The sequence below is a fragment of the Streptopelia decaocto genome, assembly GCF_964273445.1.
Source record: "Streptopelia decaocto genome assembly, chromosome: 3".
Lineage (NCBI taxonomy): Eukaryota > Metazoa > Chordata > Aves > Columbiformes > Columbidae > Streptopelia > Streptopelia decaocto.
This window is the reverse complement of record NC_138656.1, coordinates 53647171-53664871: the sequence shown is the minus strand read 5'-3', so window position 1 is coordinate 53664871 and position 17701 is coordinate 53647171. Positions and strand designations below refer to the sequence as shown.

Below are 17701 nucleotides of genomic sequence, written 5' to 3'. Positions count from 1 at the left end.
TACATGTTTACATTAAGGCCATCTTAAATTGCAAACTCATCATACAAATAGATAGCTGAGTGATTCCAATTTTACATACACTATTACACTTACCAGGGTAATGTGCTAAAGACTCTTACCAAGACTCAGTGTCAAAGAGTTTGAAGTGCACAAAAGGAGCAGACATCTTGCCCCTGCTTTTGTCAGTCATTCTCTGACAATAAGGAAAGCTTCCCTCCCACATTTTCCCCGGGTGCTCCCTACACAAATGGCAACTTTAGGAGTAAAATCCACTGCAGGAACAACGAGGCGGGGGGGAGACAAAACCAAGGCTGGCAGAAGAATGTCTCTTCATCTTTCCTCTGTGCTGCAGGAATATACTATCCTGTCACTGTAGCCTCACGAGGCACACTATGATTACAAGCATTGTCCTCCTCTTTCTGAACCAACTGGAAGATCAGCCACAGGAGACATCACACTGTCAGCTCCTGCTGCAAAACATGCAAAGGCTAATTACGCCATGAAGCAGCCTCCTGAAACACGTGCTCTTGCTGGCAACCTTTGCACACTGTAGAGGCACTTCAATACCAAAGCAAAAACCTCAGCCTCTCTATATACATATAAGAGGGAACTCCAGTTCCTTTCATTAGCCACTTTAAAAGCCCAGAGGAAGCTCTCACTGCAGCCAGGCTTGGCCCTTCACAAGAAGGCTGTCTAGCCAAGGCAGTGAAGAGCCACGGCTGTAAGATTTGATTTCAAGTTGTTTCAGTAACAGTGTGCTATTGATATGCCCCTTGAATATTGCCCAGAGCCAAGAACACCCACATAGTGTAAAGACATAAAGCACAATGAAATCTTAAGTGAATGGGTCAATTCTCCCCCTCATACCAAGGCCAAGAGTTTCTCCATTAAGTAAAAATCAGCAAGAATGAGACCCTGTAAGTCTCCAGTAAAATCAGGCCAGCTGCAAACAAAAGCCATTTAGAGTTTGTTTTTGCTCACTGACACTTGTAAGACAGTGAAACATGTAAAGCTGGAGAAGAGGAAGCCCTTCACAGAAGTGACTGTCCCATTCACAAGACAAGAAAATAGTAAGGACTGGCCCAGTCTTCATTGTTTAAGTGTTTCATCAAATCAGTTGGTTTTAGAAGGGGTACACTTATTTTCCACAGCTACTTCAATGCAAGACAAATGAGACAGAAGACACAAATGTGTGATGCACAAGGTTGGGCAAGCATTTTTTAGCCAAGTAACATGAGGGAAAAGATAGTTGTGGAATAGCATTTTGCTCTAGGAGGTGAGAGAACTGGTGCAGTTGCCAGTACTTGACATTTCTGATTTTGAACACCACTATTATAAAGAAAAAAATTATATTTGAAATTGTAAGTGAAGTCACAAAACATATCTGTGGATGCGGAAATTACTAGAGCCTTTAATGTTCAGACTTGGGGTTGTTTCTAAATATCACCTGCAAAATGTAGGTAGCTGTAACCACCTCAGAAGTTGAACAGGTGTTATCACATGCTCTCAGTTGTTTCAGCCCACATGTTTAAAGCATATGAATACATTTATGAGTCAGGAATAGTACCCATGAGCAGAAAGCATTTCAGACATCAGCTCAAAACTCTAAACATTGCTAACAAGCCTCAAATCAAGAGGTTTTTTTCCCAATTTGGGCATAATAAACTTGATGCTCAGAAAAGGCTCTCAGTGGTTTACAAACAGCCCTTCCAGAAAACAGCCTGTGGAAGTATCTGCACAGTCCATCTGCAAACCATCAGAAGTTTGCAAGTAATTAAGACTTCTTTACTAACACCACTGATTTCTGCCTCCAGAGTTGAGTGTGGGGAAAAAACAAACACACACCACAACACACACACACACCACCCCACCATACAAAAACCCCCACAACTAACAAAAGGCCCCTTGCCTCAGGAGTTAAGGAAGCTTTTCCTGTATCTCTCTTTCCTTCAAAGGGTAATGATACAGACTGGATCATTTAGATCTATTAATAGCTACATCAGATCCTCTGCAAGGAGCACGTGTTGAGGAGAGAATCTCCTTGTGGCAAGACAGGTCATTCACATAGGCCACTTCCAGAATGAAAGACATCCCACTGATAATGCTGACAACGACAGTGGGAGATCCCAACACAAAATCAGATGAAATCACAAACTCCCCCCAGTTTCCCTGGGTTCCCATGTACTTATCACTTCACATGCTTCTCTTTCTGACAAGCAAGTCCATTTACCAACTTACTCAGCAACAGCCTTGTATAAAGTGTACATGTAACAAGTCACAAGTTGTTCCATTTATTTGAGTAAATATCCGGTAAATAAAATCATCGGTAAACATTACAAAATTAAATACATTAAAAAAGCTTGCCAGTACACATAAAATTCACAAACATGTACTTCTTTTGAAAAATAAAATATGTTCGGAGCACCCTTGATATAAAATGCCTGACTAATGTCACCTACCAGCATATGGTAGCTTATTGAACATTTTAGTTAGGACATTTTCCAGGAGGGAGCAGGGATGTCTCTTCTGTTCTTGCTTTTGCAAGAAAGAGAGCCCAAGTTAAGAAGTCTTCCCACTTCTCAGGGCAGAACCATAAACAAAGATTATAATATTCTTCACCTATCTTAATAGGAGAGTAATCTGCATTTGATTCAGACCACAGCACTAAACACAAGGCAGTTCTTGTAATTCATTCTGGTAGCAATGCCTTTCCTCCACTGGGAAGCAGATTTTTAAATGGTGATAGACATTTCTCTAGATATCACTGCAGGCCCTTAATTCAGTATAGGTTAGCATTGTTCCAAGACACTATGAGGTGGAGAGGAAACAACCTGGCAAAGCATCAAAGTCAGTCAAATAAATTTAAGTCTACAAATTAAGCCCTTAAAATTCCCAATTTTCATACGCTGCAGTCTAAACAAGGAGATATGATGAAATTTTTCACTGGGCTACTTTAAAGGTATTTAGAAAAATGGCAGCACTCATTATAGTAATCTAAATTGGTACCTTCTGGTAACAAATTTGCAATAACCACCATTTAAATAATTTACTGTAACAAATTTTTCCTTCCATTCATGTGAAACAGTATTCACCACCCACTTTATAATTTATGTACAGACAAGCACAAGAAACTTGACATCCATGAGTTCAATGTACAACCAACTTCATGTTATCCAACTAGTTGCAAGAAGTTCCTAGCTCTGTAAATTTACAAGATCTTCTGGATCACCACGTAGGCTCGCTGCCCCTCATCACTAACTCTTGGATTCTTCACTTGCTTCAGTAATCCTCAAGTGAAAGTTGAGCAGCATCCAAATTGTTGATATTCTTGATAAAAAAATTGACACTTAAAAAAAGAACCCTTAAAACACACAAAAGAAACTCCTTGAGTCAAAACTGAATGAAATCAAAAAAGTTGTGGAGAAAGACAACTATTTTAATAAAGGCCTTATAGTCAAAGTCTCTTTTCCCTTGCCATGTCTTTTACAGAGTGCTACTGCTTGGAGTTATTTATATACTCTTCTTTTGAGGGGGACTGAGTTTCCTCATTCCTCTTATCCGAGTTAGCAGCTCTTTGATAAATTCCTAGGAAAAAAAGATTAGAAAATATGAGTAATTTTTATGATCCCATAATACCATGATTGAGTTAAAAAAATTAAGCAAACTATACATTTTAATTTAGGCTTTTACTGCTAAGCTGGCCTGACCTCCAGAAACCTTATATGCACACCCTTATCACACAGTGGAGGTGTGAACAATCAGCTTTTCCTCTGCATGAGTGTTCGTGCTCAGCTGCTAGCCTTCTTCCACACTTTTTCTACACAGAGCCTTCTACCAACTGTTGAATCAAGCAAATTCTATGGTTGGATACAACACAAATTGTCAAAACAAAACTTCCCAGTTGAAGCCTGCACAGAAATCAGCACTCATGCCAAAAGAGGTGTTTCTCTCACCGCTCTCCATACCAGCACTAGCATTTTGGTTGGCTGCATCCTCAGCTGGAACAGAGAGCTGATCTGGCTAACTGCTCAGCTGCTTTTCCTCTTGCCCTGCTACTTTCCAAGCTGGCTCAGCTCTGCAACCAGGCTCACTGCTCAGCCCCACACCAACACTCATGCCAATCTCAGGCAATGCAAGAACAAGGAGCCAGAGGCAATGCCACTGGCTTATGCTGGGTGAGCCTGGTTGTGGAGCATGTGACATTATTCTGAAAAAAAATATGTTCATGGACCAGGTCTTTATTCACTGTAATACTTCTCCCAGCTTCAGCAGATTTTCTCTTTTTAAATTGTGGGAGAACAAAAGCTTACAGACTTGCACCATTATCTAAAATCCTTTTGGTATATGATTTCATATAATAACTGTGGAGGCATGAAAAGCTAAATCACCCCCTTACTGTCACATTTTACCCTTAGCACTATGTTTACCTTTAGCACTATGAATACACCTACAAAAGTGTTCTTATCATGAAATCATTTAGCTATAAACATGGAAAGTAATTATGGATTTAGTCAGGCTGATGTGAAAGGACAAAAAGTGTGACTTCCTAGCTGAATGCTTCAGGCTAAAAATTCCAGCAAGCAAGGTCACCACCTAAATGACAACACAATGCCCTTCAAAAAGAGTCACACTGAAACATCTATTATCCAGGTGCTACACTGTGCACAAGGGAAGTTTCTATAAATGTGTATTTTAACTTGAGAAAGATGTTGGGTTTTTCTGGTATGACCACAACCCTGGCAAGCATCACCCCAGCAGAGCGATTTCCCTTCCTAACAGCTTATGCACACCTATCCCATACTGCATGCACTGCTGCACCATAGTTGCTGTTGCACCCACACCAGCTGTGGCATCAGCAAACAGTAGCAAAGGCAGAGCAGCTAACACGGCCATGTGGGCTACAAATGCTCACTGAGAGCCTTGTCTACCCTGGCCACCCCTCCTGAACTAACTAAAGCAGGGGTGTCAAACTCATTTTCACCAGGGACCACATCAGCCTCACTATTGCCTTCAAAGGGCCAAATGTAATTTTAGCACTGTATAAATATAGGAGTAGGTACATTTATACAGTGCTAAAATTACATTCAGCCCTTTGAAAACAACCAAAAGGCTGATGTGGCCCCTGGTAAAAATGAGGAGCACATCAATGCATATCAGTAGTGCACTTCACATCTGGATAGACAGGTAGCCTAAAGAGATGATTGGAAAAGCAAATTTGTTAAGACCAAGTCCTCCCCCTCCATCCTCTAGAAATTGTCTTTTCCCACAGAGGCACAAACCACTGCAACTATATCCATTCTGAACTTGTCAGAGTAACAAACATCCATGCAGAAGACAAAAAAAAGAAGGGAGACAGGTTTGCTCTAAAAATTCACAGCTTTCAATGCACTATGCACTGGTTCTGTGTTATCCTTCCACCATTGTAAAGATCTGCTATATAATGTAAAACTAATGTGGCATAGTGCTGTTTGAAATATATAAATACACTTTAGGACTTTTTACTATCAAGCTTAAATGAAGCCCTGCAGTGAAATCATTATAGAAATAAACTCTCTAAAGTGATCTTAAAAGCTTTTTACTTGGGATTAATGTAATTACCATTGCCTTTCAACAAGCTATACTCCCATGCCAAAACAGACAAAGACAGCTTTGGGAAGGAACAGAGCGAAGTTCAGTTCTTCCCTTTGAATGACTCTATTAGTTGTCTGTCAAAGCCACAAATACTCTACAGCACCTTCACCCACTACCAAGGCAGCAACAGGAAGCTGCAAAATGCTTCACTGATGTTGAAAGAAATACCATTATGGGAAGGAGTCTGGACAGAGAAATCTTTGGGCATCATTCTACATGTACCCACTTGGGATATCCCTATTTGAAAGGCACTTCTGCCATTTTTTTGTCCCTTTTCTCCCACAACTCAGTAGAATTGGGAGCAAGTTGCTCTTGATTATGAAATACTGACAGGGGTCAGTTGCTTATCAATACAACATTACAGTATGGGAGGGGAGTTCCTCCCCTCATATTCTGACATGGTACCAGAAGCACCTTCTTTTGCAAAACAAGGTATTTGCTTGAAGCTTTCAATATTAACATCACCTAGAAACTTCTAGGTGCTGCCAAAATAAACCAAACTTTATAGGCAACTCCCTAACTAGATCTGAAGTAACTAAGGCTATTCTTAAGGAAGGGGAAAATAACTGTGTTCACTTGAACTATATATAATAGTTGAAAATGTTTTAACCCTCAGAAACTACTTCTCTTGAAATAAGGGTCTGTAGTACCAAGCAGTAAAACCCAACAAGAGCATGTTATATGTGGCATATATTTCACATAAAGCAGCAGTGCTGTAGTGCACATTGTATGGGTGCGCAAACCAGAGCACTGGTTCAGTACATTTCTGATTTAAGTATCATTTTGCATCTGGTGCATGCATGGGGCTGGCTGTCATTAACACCATTGTGTTCCTGTGCTTGTGACTTTGTTTTGCAGCTCCTCATCAAGGCAAGGCAGTGTTCTAGAAAAGATGCACATTTTCCCACTCGGAGGCAGGAAAGGAGACTTCACAGCACTTCAATAAGCCTTCACTTTATAACCAACCAACTCAGTTTTGTGACGTACAGTAATACCCCTTTGGTTTTTTATAAACATCACCAAAAACTGCAGTTTTATTCCATGTAGACATTTGACTTGAGGCTTAATATCCACATCTATCTTAACCTCATACACAAAAATAATTGTACACAGAGCATTTTCTTGAAATCCCCTCTAGGAAATATGTGTGGAGTTTAGCAGGATGCTTTTGGAAGGTGGTCATATACCAATCTACGTTAAAAGTAGTTTTGTAACACAGGTTGGATTATCTACTACTATATACTTACACAATACTTACTTAATTCACAAAATTGGAAAACATTTAATAATTCAGCTAAAGATTCAAGAATTTATTAATTACTCCTTGGAAAGCTACAGCCAGAAATACACAAGTCACATCTACTTTTAATAGATGAAAAAATCTCATAGCAGCACTTTGGGTCTCAGTAAATGGAAAAAAGTATACAAACTCAGTTTAATTTTGTTTGGTTGTTTTTTGGGGGACTTTGTTGTTTTTATAGATTTTGTGCAAGGAGACCACCTTTACATATAGTTTTGTTACAAGTAAGTCCTGTTACTTTATAATACAAAATCATTGTTTCTAGAAGATGTCTTTCTAATTCTAAAGGCAAATTTAAATGAGAGACAGACTAAATCTATAGTTCATTTGAACTCATCTATATTCAGCCTTAGGCATTTGTCTTCTCCCTTCTCTAATGCTTTCCCTTGAATCAAAGGCATTCAGTTCAGCAAAAGCACTCATCTAACACAAGAGGAAAAAGAAAGACGACAAACAAAGGTGAAATGATAATTCAGGAAAGGAGAGGAAATCACTTCCCCTCTCTGCTTTGGAGGTGTGATTCATTGTTTTAATGAGGTCATTTGACAGACAATGAATTCTAGGCTTCCCAGTCAAGTCTTCCAATTATTTCTGGAGACTAATTAGATCCTGTCTCCCCAGATTTCTCTTCTATGAACAGAACACATGTTATAGGGCTAGTTCTCAAACCAAAACGTAGGTTTTCTAGTCCTCCTGCTTCACTAGAGCATTAAATGTATCCTAAGACAGCTTTTCTCCACAGCTTTACTTCCCTGCAGCCAAGTAAATAAATAAATAAAACCATCAAGATCTCCTTGACTGGTTGCCCAAGGCCATTTCCTGAAGAGAGTTTGATTGTTTGGATGTAAAACGTAGAATGAGCCTCCAGAGCAATCCCCACAGCTACTTGAGGAAAAATCTAAACAATAACTCAAAAATGCCACCTGAATAGTCAAGGTAAAAAAGGAATCCTACCAGAAAACACCTTCCCTTCCCCACAGGCTCAAACCTGAGGCCAACTGCATGGGAAGAAGGGAACTGATGAGGGAAGTCACAGATACTTTGTGAGAAGGGGACCAGAAGCTGCCTTTTGTCAGTGAGAACTGGGGCAGTGTCTCTGTAGCCTCCCTGAACAAGCCCATCAGTGCAGCCTGTCCAGTGAGGCCACAGCACCAGCAGTGCCCAGAGGAGGACAATATGCAGCAATTCAGCCTCTCAGCGAGCCCTATACAAGGCATTGACTAAAGACTATAAAGTTTGGCTATGGGCAAGGCACATAGTTGTTATTCTCCAGTTAGGTGGCATGTAAACAAACTTCTTTTGCTCCTCCATTGTTACAATATTGCTATGGGTATTTGCAAGTTGTTTTCATTAATACTTGCTGAAAAAAAAAACATGTCAGCTTAATTCCCTCCAACATTGCTGTATAATATAGGGCAGATCTCAGCAGGCGTATAAAGTTCTGGTTCACTGAATTCAGAGCGGTCAAACATATGAGCAAGAAACTCTGTTTTTTAGACATGCCTCTGTATTGCTTTTAAATATGCATGTTTCTTACCTTTTTTTCTAGTAAATGTCCTATTTGATTTCAAGTACTGTGGGTTAATAATTTACCACCCATCAGCTGAGCTACAGTAAAGTCTATGAAATTCTAGGCTCCCCCAGATGCAAGGCAGTACACAGCACTGAGGTTTAGGACACATCACTGGTTACTATTGCTTCAAATCCATATTCTACCTATTGCTGCCTTGCAGTTATATTAAAAACCAAATAGTAACATGAATTCAAAAGAAGTCATAACATAGTAGGAACAGAAATCTATGATACTTGAAAATTTTACAAGTTCTATTTCAGAAGGATTGAGCCTTCTATTCCTGTCCAAAACTAAACACATACATTATCTGAAGACATACCCACAATAGTTTTTAATTAAAAAAAAAAAACACCAAACACACACAATGCTTAGACCACTAACGAGCTGCATCACAAGGCTGTCATTTGGTCCAACTAGGAATTAAACTTCGAGAACATATAAAGAGATGCATCTCTACTTTTCTTAACATCGTTAAAAGCTGCTGAAATAGTCTGGCCACTGAAGTAACTGAGTAGTCAGTAACTTAAATCTCTGCCCAAACTCCCCAAAGAAAATGCACAGCAATTCAACGTTGTTTGGAAATAATATTGAAAAATGTTATTAATTAAAAGTTCCCAGCAAAATAGCTTTCTTTTAAAAGACTTCACCTCCTTTTTTTCCTGTGTTGCACTGTGAGAAGAATTATACGAATAGGATGGTCTGGACAGATTTAATCCTGCCTGCCTCAGTGGGAGAGATCTTTAGCCGACTTGCTTGAAGCTTTGTATTATTTCTATGGGGGGAGGGCTGGAAGCAAAGAAACCCCAAATCTAGTTTATCCATTTCTCTTCAAAGATTAGTTATCTGCAGACATTGTGTAGCTCAACCACATTGTTCAGAGTCAGTAAACAAAAATCACCCACTCATTGGACTTCTCTTCCATGGTAGTTTAATAGTCTCCTTGTCATTTCTCTTGTCGTCACTTTGGTAGTCACACCAGTGGAAGCTCTAATTCACACCAGCCACAAATATGTCAGATTTTTTTCTAAAGCCCATTGCTGCTAACAATAATAACAGATTTACCCAATCTCCTTCAAAGCACATGTCTTAAGAAAGCCTTATTGAATTCATGCCCACAGTCTTCCTATACTAAATTAGTCTTTTATCAAATACCAAAACCCTACCACCAAGATTACAGATTATATTTAAATTTCTTTAACATGAGACTCAAAATTCCCTGTGACATATATTAAGATTCTCCATCACAGACAGAACAGAGACAACAACTTGACAATGGTCTGAATGGGATTTTCCACAGGTGATGCTTGGCACTGAGTGAAGCACTGGCTGTTCTGGAATGTGGGTGATGCAGGAGGTACCTTTTCAACCACAAAAATTCAGATCCAAGATTTGGTAATTGCACGGATTTTGCAGATAGCATATCCTTCAAGTCTGCACATATCTAGAAATTAACAGCTCTTCTCTCATGTCAAGCCTTGTCTTATGTCAAGGCTATTTGACAGGGTCTGCTTTTGAACTAGGTATGATAGTAACACGAAAGAAAGGGAAACAGAGAAAGTGTAAACTGTCTGAAGAATGCTTGTAGCTCTGTTTAATTCTGCATGGTGGGAAGACCATCACTTGTGAAAGCACTGTCCACATTTGAGATCCCAAAGCCTATGCCTTGAGTCAGGCCGCTACTCAACCTTTCCTCAACAAGTACAACTTAACTATATTCAGCAAGGAGATCCTGGCTCAAATGGAATGATGCGAAATATAAATACAAGTCACATATTGCAGTGATTAACACCAGTAAACACATACTTTACCAATTCACAATACATGCAAAAATCCCTCAACCTTTCCTTTAACCTTTAGTCTAAGCAGAAGACACTAAGCAAAACTGCCTTAAGATATACATTTGGGGTGGTTGGTTTTTTGGGCGTGGTTTTATGTCTGGTTGGTTTGGGTTTTTTTTGTTTTTTAACAGATGGGATAAGAGCTTTGAGTTAAGCTTTCTGTCTGTACCATTTTTCTTTATGTTCTGAAAAGTAGAGACATCACATTAAATACATTTTCCCCTCTTAGGGATTACTGGTTTTTGCAAACTGTATAATTCCTGATGCTAAAATCCCTAGTGCACTTGACTGACTGTATTTGATTGGTTAAGAGAAATTCTATCAGCTCACATCCTTTCTCTACAAATCTTCTAGAAATTCTTTCACAAACCAATTACCTCTATAGTTTTGAATGGTCTGCAAATATGAAAGGATGGCAGATTTTCTAGATTAGGATCCTCATATAGCAAGTTTAAGCCAATTTAAAGCTCTTAGTCCACACATAGCAGCCTAAAAGAGCAAAAAAAACCTCCAACACTATTTTGAAGTGGCCTTAGTTAGCAGTCATGCAGTATTATTGGCCTTAGCTACAGATGAAAAGGTGCTGTTGTGAAAACAGTCCTGGGAAATGACTCCCATTTTGGCAACTACCCTCACAGAAGAGTGGATTAAGTAATTCTCTCCATTTGGCTATCTCAAAAGCTTGTCAAGGAAGATGGATGTTCTTCCAGCTAAAAAGGAGCTGCCTCCATTCCATCAGCAGAGGACTGAGGAGACAAGTAACAAGTTCAATATTAAAATCTCACCTTGATTCAAGCATGTTGAGGGTTGTTGAGTACACATGTCCAAGATGTTGTTTCTTATGAATTGCCGTGCCATGTGGGTTAATTAAGTTGGCATAAATATTTCATGCAGTTCTATGACCAACGTTTCTAGTGGAAAAACTCCCTAACATCTGTCATTTATGCTTATCAGAGCTCTGAAATTTGTCATTGCATCGAGTGTCAGACTTCAGAACTAAGGAAAACAATTCATATTACATGCTCAATGAAGGAGGAAGAAGGGTAAGGATTTGAATCTCTGCCTTCCTCATCTGCCTTCAGATAACAGAGATAAAAGATCAGCACAAGCGGCTGCTAAACCCTTTGGCAACCTGTTCCTCCCACCTACCTGCAACCCCCATTTCCTCTCACTAGCCTGGGACAAGAACCACATCAGGTTCCACATGCCACATCAGTATTCACACCAATCTTACAAACAACTAAGGTTCAACAGCACTTGCTGAGAGGTGGCTGGAGGAGGCTCACGGGTTGTTTGTAATGTAGCATTACTACAGTGAGACATCTGAAGACTTGATTTTTTGGTCTCGCATCTCCATATTGGGAGATTGGGTTATCTGCTGTGAAGAAACCAAGGTACAACACAGACCAAGCTCTACAAGGGTTGCCATGCAAGTCTTTCTGGGCAATTCCCTGCACTGTCAAAAAGTACCAGCAACTGTAAGAGCAATTCTGGAGAACTTTCCCAGTCTACCACAGCAATTAATAAAAACGGAAGAGCCCTGAAGAAGGTACCTGATGGACTGGGAAACATCTGTTTAACCATACCAGCGGTTCTCCCTGACAGTCCTTAAGCCCCAATACTTAAAGTGCCTACAGCTACAAATGTCACCAAGGATCTAAGCTATATGCAGCCTTATTTCAAACCAAACATCTGGCTTCTAATCACACAGCTGAAATGTCCCTGACTAGGGGAATCCTGTAAGCCACCCACTATATTAAATATTGCACAGCAGCTGCTGGTGGAAAAGCGCTGACTCTGTAAATTGAACTAGGAAACTGACCCACAACCTAGACTTTTATTTTTTTTTTTAAACAGCAAGTCCAAGATTTTGTTACACTACTTACTCTTCCTAGTAAGCACATGTTAGTATGAGAAGTAGGCTATATTCACCCAGGACACATTAATGGATATTCAAGTTAAATGTCAAGTACTTTTAACTAAATCCTGGTAGTTCAGGTTGTCCCACAATTCTGTTTAGGCCCATTAACAAACACAATTAGCTGAGTTGCATTATCTACATAACAGTTCCCAGAATAAACAATTTTACCAGAGATAAAATTAAATGGCTTCACATTGAAGAGCACACAGTCCATCTCTCAAGTTGAAGTTTCATACAACAGTTGTAGGTTTTTAAACATCTGATGATATTTGTGTTTAGTTCCCTTGTAACATGACAGCTCCAAGCATCAGTAAAGTCAATAAGGACATTATCGAAGACAATACTGGAATGACAACCATTTATTCTGCAGGTTCCAATCCTGTTCCTATTGTAGTCAAGTGACAGGCACAAACATTCCCAGGATATAAAGCCCCAAGCTCATAATATGCCCATATTTACTTTATTGTAAGTATAAAACAAAGTTACTTTAGCTTGAACATTACCACACTTTTCATAGGTGAATAGTATTTAAGTAAACTCTGTTTACCTCTGTTGGTTTGTAGCAATCTACAAGAGTTTCCTAGAAGTAAAATATGAAAAAGTCAGTTCCAATAACAGAGTAACAGTGAACATAAACAAGTCTACAGTATGAAACCTGGCAAGGAATTGGAAAGATAAGGAGCAAGAACCAAGAATCTCTGGATGAAGATGCTGCTAAAAACTGAGTGTTGTAGCAAGTCACCTTTTCTCCCCAGGTGGATCAGAATGATTTGCAACAGGAGAGAAATTATGGCTGCTTCCTCCAGGTTAGGGTTTACAGCATTCCTCTCTCCAAGAAAAAGAAAATAAAAACAAGGAGAGAAGAATCCAAGAACCTTTCTCCCAGTAACACACATGTGAAAGGCAGCTTTCTGTAAGGGCACCACAGCCTTTGTAATGTAGAAATCCAGACACTAGCTAGGTCTGGAGACTGCAGCTGCCAGTTAAGAAAGAAGGAAAGCTATTTATGAATGCTGAATGCACAGCCCACGTCTCTGAGGCTGGGCAATGGGTACTTGAGCAGAAAGTACCAACAGGCACTGCAATCAGATGTGGTGCATGTGAGCACCAGGTTAGTCACTTCCCAGGAGTGAGCTGAGGGCAAACCACTGCTCTGGGACAGGTTTCCTTCCATTAATACATCTGAAAAGATTATAAACAGAGACTTTCATATTGGTTTTGTATCTCAATTTAGCTATACATAGATATATATAGATATATATATATATCTAAGACAATTATATTTCTTCCCTTCATTCTTCCATTCATTAACTTTTTCCTCAAGCAGGATTCATAGAATTACAGAGTTGGTTTGAATTGTTTCATTTCAGCAGACAGCTTCTGAATTTTCCTACTAATTCCTGTTGCTGAGCATATTATCCACTCCTCAAGCTTCTAGACGGGTTACTCCAAACTAACTCAACGGCCTCCGATTTCTAGCTAGTATAGACAGAAACAACACTTCCAGCATCCTGAAGACAAGGGAGAACATACACACGTGATTTGCTGCAGCAGCAGAAATATACAAGTACATCATAACTGGTTCTCAGGCACATAATTTTTTCTATGTGGCTGTTATTTTATATAACTTGTAAAACTGAGTAGAACAAAAAAAAACATGGCTTTTGAAACTGTCTCAGTATATCTCCCTAAATTACTGGACTCTTTGAACTTTCTTTTACTCCTGTTATCACCTACCTTACAGAAATTTTTTATCCTAAAGGATTTTGATTACATTTGTAGAGTCCAGTAGATTATGTTAAACTCAGACATATTAACCTCTTTTCTAATTCTACATTTACAGTGGATTCAACACAAGATAGACCCAGATGCATTAATTCAGCCACATTCTGATTTAAAATTAGTAAATAATATTACCTGTAATTTGAGAGTTCTCTCCTCTTCATTGGCTGCATCAAGAAGGTCATCAATGTCAATTTCTACATCTGGCATCTCTTCTTCCTGAGAAGCAAAAATTCCCACTTAATCCATAGAGATAGCCTTTAACTAACCTCAAAAGCAGCCCCATGATAGACCACATAACCCCCCTGCCTGCAGCCACACAGGGAAGAAATCAGTAAGCATCAGTGGCTTAATTCCTTGCTCCTGGGCCAGCAGGCCAAGCCCCAGCCACATAGGAGGTGACAGCTCTTAAGCAACCCTTCCCTCACAGCCAGGAGTTGTGTTACTACCCCATACCCAGCAGCACAAGTCATGCTATTCTCAAGGCACTGGGCAAAAGGATGAGGAAAAAGTCAGGGAATGGGTAGGAGATAAAACTGCAATAAGCCATAAAATTGCTTTGAAAAATGTTCTTGATTGGGCTGCTTATTTTGTTACACTACAGAAGATCTCCCTTGCTTAAAGTTGGCTTACAAAGATGACATACATGCCTCATCAGAAGAGCTCAGATTTCCAGTGTCTACAGTGAAGCATGAAGTCTAAGGCATAGAGAATTTGGGGGATTTTTTTTTCCCCAAACATCCTCCACCCATACATTTCTCCTGTTGCATCACCAGCACATCAGATTTGTTGTTCCCTGAGTGAGAGCACTAGTCCACACATTTTGAAGGACCCCTGAGCTCTGAAATCCCAATGAGAATTCATCATCCACGTATCACTGTTCATTGCATTCGGTTATGCAAAAAGATAGAACACATTCTGCTGGCCATTTTTTCACATTTTCTCATCATAAAAGGCACTTCAAAACAGTAAAGCAGCACCTCACTAAACATACACCACACTCTGGTCTTAGGCTCTTCCCCACACCAAGTCCCACCCTCACAGGGGTCTCAGTGCCCCAGACACATAGCTCCTCTGTTGCCCCCTTACAACCAAGCCAAAGCATGGGCACTGCAAGCCTGTCCTCCCCCAGGACACTCATGGATCAGCTCACTGCCGCTGCCCCACCTCAGCATCTCCTGAATGAAAGCAGGGATCTGAAAGCATCCAAAAGCGAGGTGGATTTAGGAGTCAAGAGGAAACAAGACCACTATCCTCAGCAGCAGTTTTCTTGTACCTCCTGACACTCTGCAAGGTCCTTTAAAGAACTATTTTGAGAAGAGTGTGGTGGGTTCCAGCAATTTGCAAAAAAGTTTCCGAAACTCTGAAATAATTCAATAGCTCCAATAGCAGCCACCACAGCTAACACCAGAACTACTCTTCTGCTGGGTAAACAGAAAGAGTCCAAACAATAGCAAAGACAACAAAATATCTCAAGTTGTTCTAATGAACATTAAGTAACAAAGTGCCAAACAACTACCCATATCAGAAGCTCCCACTAAAATGCCAACTGCTCAACATTTATTTAGGTGTGAGGAGAAAAGGCAGAAATAGGATTATGAAGTTCCCCATTCCCCACCCCCAAAGGAAAGCACAAGGAACAGATAGCACAGCGTGCAGGCTGTTAGACCCAATGAATGCGAACACACAAAGCACATCCTTTGCCCTATTAGCAGGTTCACTCTTTTCCCAGCAGGCATTTCACTCAGAAAGGAAGGGTAGGCATTTGCTGAGATAAATCAAAAATACTAGTTACTGTAACACAATCTGGTAATAAGGGAGTTTCTAACCTAATTTAAAAACAGGGGGAAGAGGAAAGAATAAGTCTTCCACAGACTATAAAGATATTTAGTAAAAGCCATCAGAATTGGAAAGGATAAAGGCTAATCCATAACAGTGGTACACTTACTGAGTAGCTTACTATCTCAACTCTACACTAATTCGCATATCGCACTAAGAACCAGAAATTCCCCAAATAGACAGTAAGCCTCCCAAGCATTTTATCTAAGCAGCTTGTTATAAACACTGTTAAAACAGGGTGCCTGGAGTTATTGTTAATGCTGTAAACTTATCAAAATACACATCCATGGACCTCTGTAAATGCCAATTATGCATCTGTCTGTGCTCAGAAGTGCTGTCCAGCACAGTGATTATTTTGTCAGATACACATTTTGAACTCTTGCCTGTCAGAGTGGCATTCTGGCCAACTGAAACAATGTTGAAAGGAGACAGTGAGGGGGAACTCCCTAAAAGATACACAATGCTTTTTTTGTGATCACACAAAAGCTGAGCGTTCCTGAAAGGTTAGTTTTACTCTAATTGGTACCAGTCATGCAGGAGAAACCCTTGCTTTTATCCCTCTTCACTCTCTTCTTCAAATAAATTTTCTCCTGCATCATCAAGGTTCACACTGCCATCAGTCCAGAGGGCAACTGTACCAGTAATTCACCAAAGCTTTGGCATAAGAGGTAGCACAGCTCATCTAGACCAATGAAAGCCATAAAAAATAAGCTAGGAATACTTCAGAAACAAGGGACTATAGTTGTGTCTGACGTAGCAGCATTCAAGTAAGTTACATTTTCTGTAAGAAACACATATATCTTCACCTCATAGCAGATTTGAACTCCGATGCACAACACAAATGGTAGGGGTATGCCCAAAAAGGTAACTTGCTCCTGGTTTTGGCTGAATGAACAAACAAAGCATTTTTCCCCCCATCTGAACAACTGTGCCCGCACAATCTCAAGAGTTTCATGTTAGGCATGAAAAACATGTGCTTAGGTCAAGAGCCTGACAACTCCACAACAGCTGTAATGACAGAGGGAAGGAAGAAATAGTCACATCTTATGTTTGTCTGATTTTATGGGCGAGATATGGTTGATCCTACTACAATTAAGCAGCTCCATCCAGATTAGGCTGGAGCAAGCCTGAAAGGGTCTGTGCATAGCTGAAGGGTGGCATTTCAAGGGTCCTGTTAGTGCCATGAGGCTGTGCAAGAAGACCAAAGCACTACCACCTTCTGCTCCAGTGATAGGGAGACAGTATGTTGCAAACAGCAGATGATAGGGCAAAAAAAAGAAACAAGAAGTATGCTGACAGGGAACAGTCAAGAAAAACTAAAATAGGTGTGAGGATTGTGGGTGCAAACACCACCCATCAATTGAAACAGCTGAGGAGGGGAGGATGGACACTCCTTTTAAGCACCCTCTCCAGTTTGCATTAACAATGTAGCAAGGACATGAAGTGATTTCTGTTTGAGTATTCAAAAGTCCAAAGGTATCAGAGTTAGCTTTAGTGCTATTTAATGCAACTTAAATTCAATCTTGCATTGGAAGACAGCTCCAGCTGTATTTAGGTTGCATTAATTCTTTGCAGGCTACTGGCAAAAGACCTTGAGACACAGATAGGCATTAAGTAGTAAATAGTTGTAGCAGTTTAAGAAATTACAAGCTCTCCAAATGTTGGCTATTTGGCCTCTGGCAGAGGTGATCACTGCCCTGAAAGTGAATGGAACAGAAAGAGGCAAGCACCCCTTAGTGAGACCAGGGAAAAAGGTACGACAGCCTCCAAAACCACATCACCCTGCAGTTTAAGCCAAAGGGCTGGATTTTGTAGGG

General features: G+C 40.1%; 1 protein-coding gene across 1 annotated transcript in view; it reads right to left on the bottom strand.

Moving 5' to 3' along the window:
- Positions 1–2270: 2270 nt before the first annotated feature.
- The window catches only part of PPP1R14C (protein phosphatase 1 regulatory inhibitor subunit 14C), a 51582-nt gene continuing 36151 nt past the window's right edge, over positions 2271–17701 (bottom strand). Inside the window, exons 2-4 of the mRNA XM_082047886.1 lie at positions 14181–14264; positions 12811–12843; positions 2271–3585 (exon numbers count right to left, since the gene is read on the bottom strand). Of these exons, the coding sequence (XP_081904012.1) occupies positions 3511–3585; positions 12811–12843; positions 14181–14264 (192 nt within the window). The 3' untranslated portion in view covers positions 2271–3510. The remainder of the gene's footprint in view (positions 3586–12810; positions 12844–14180; positions 14265–17701) is intronic.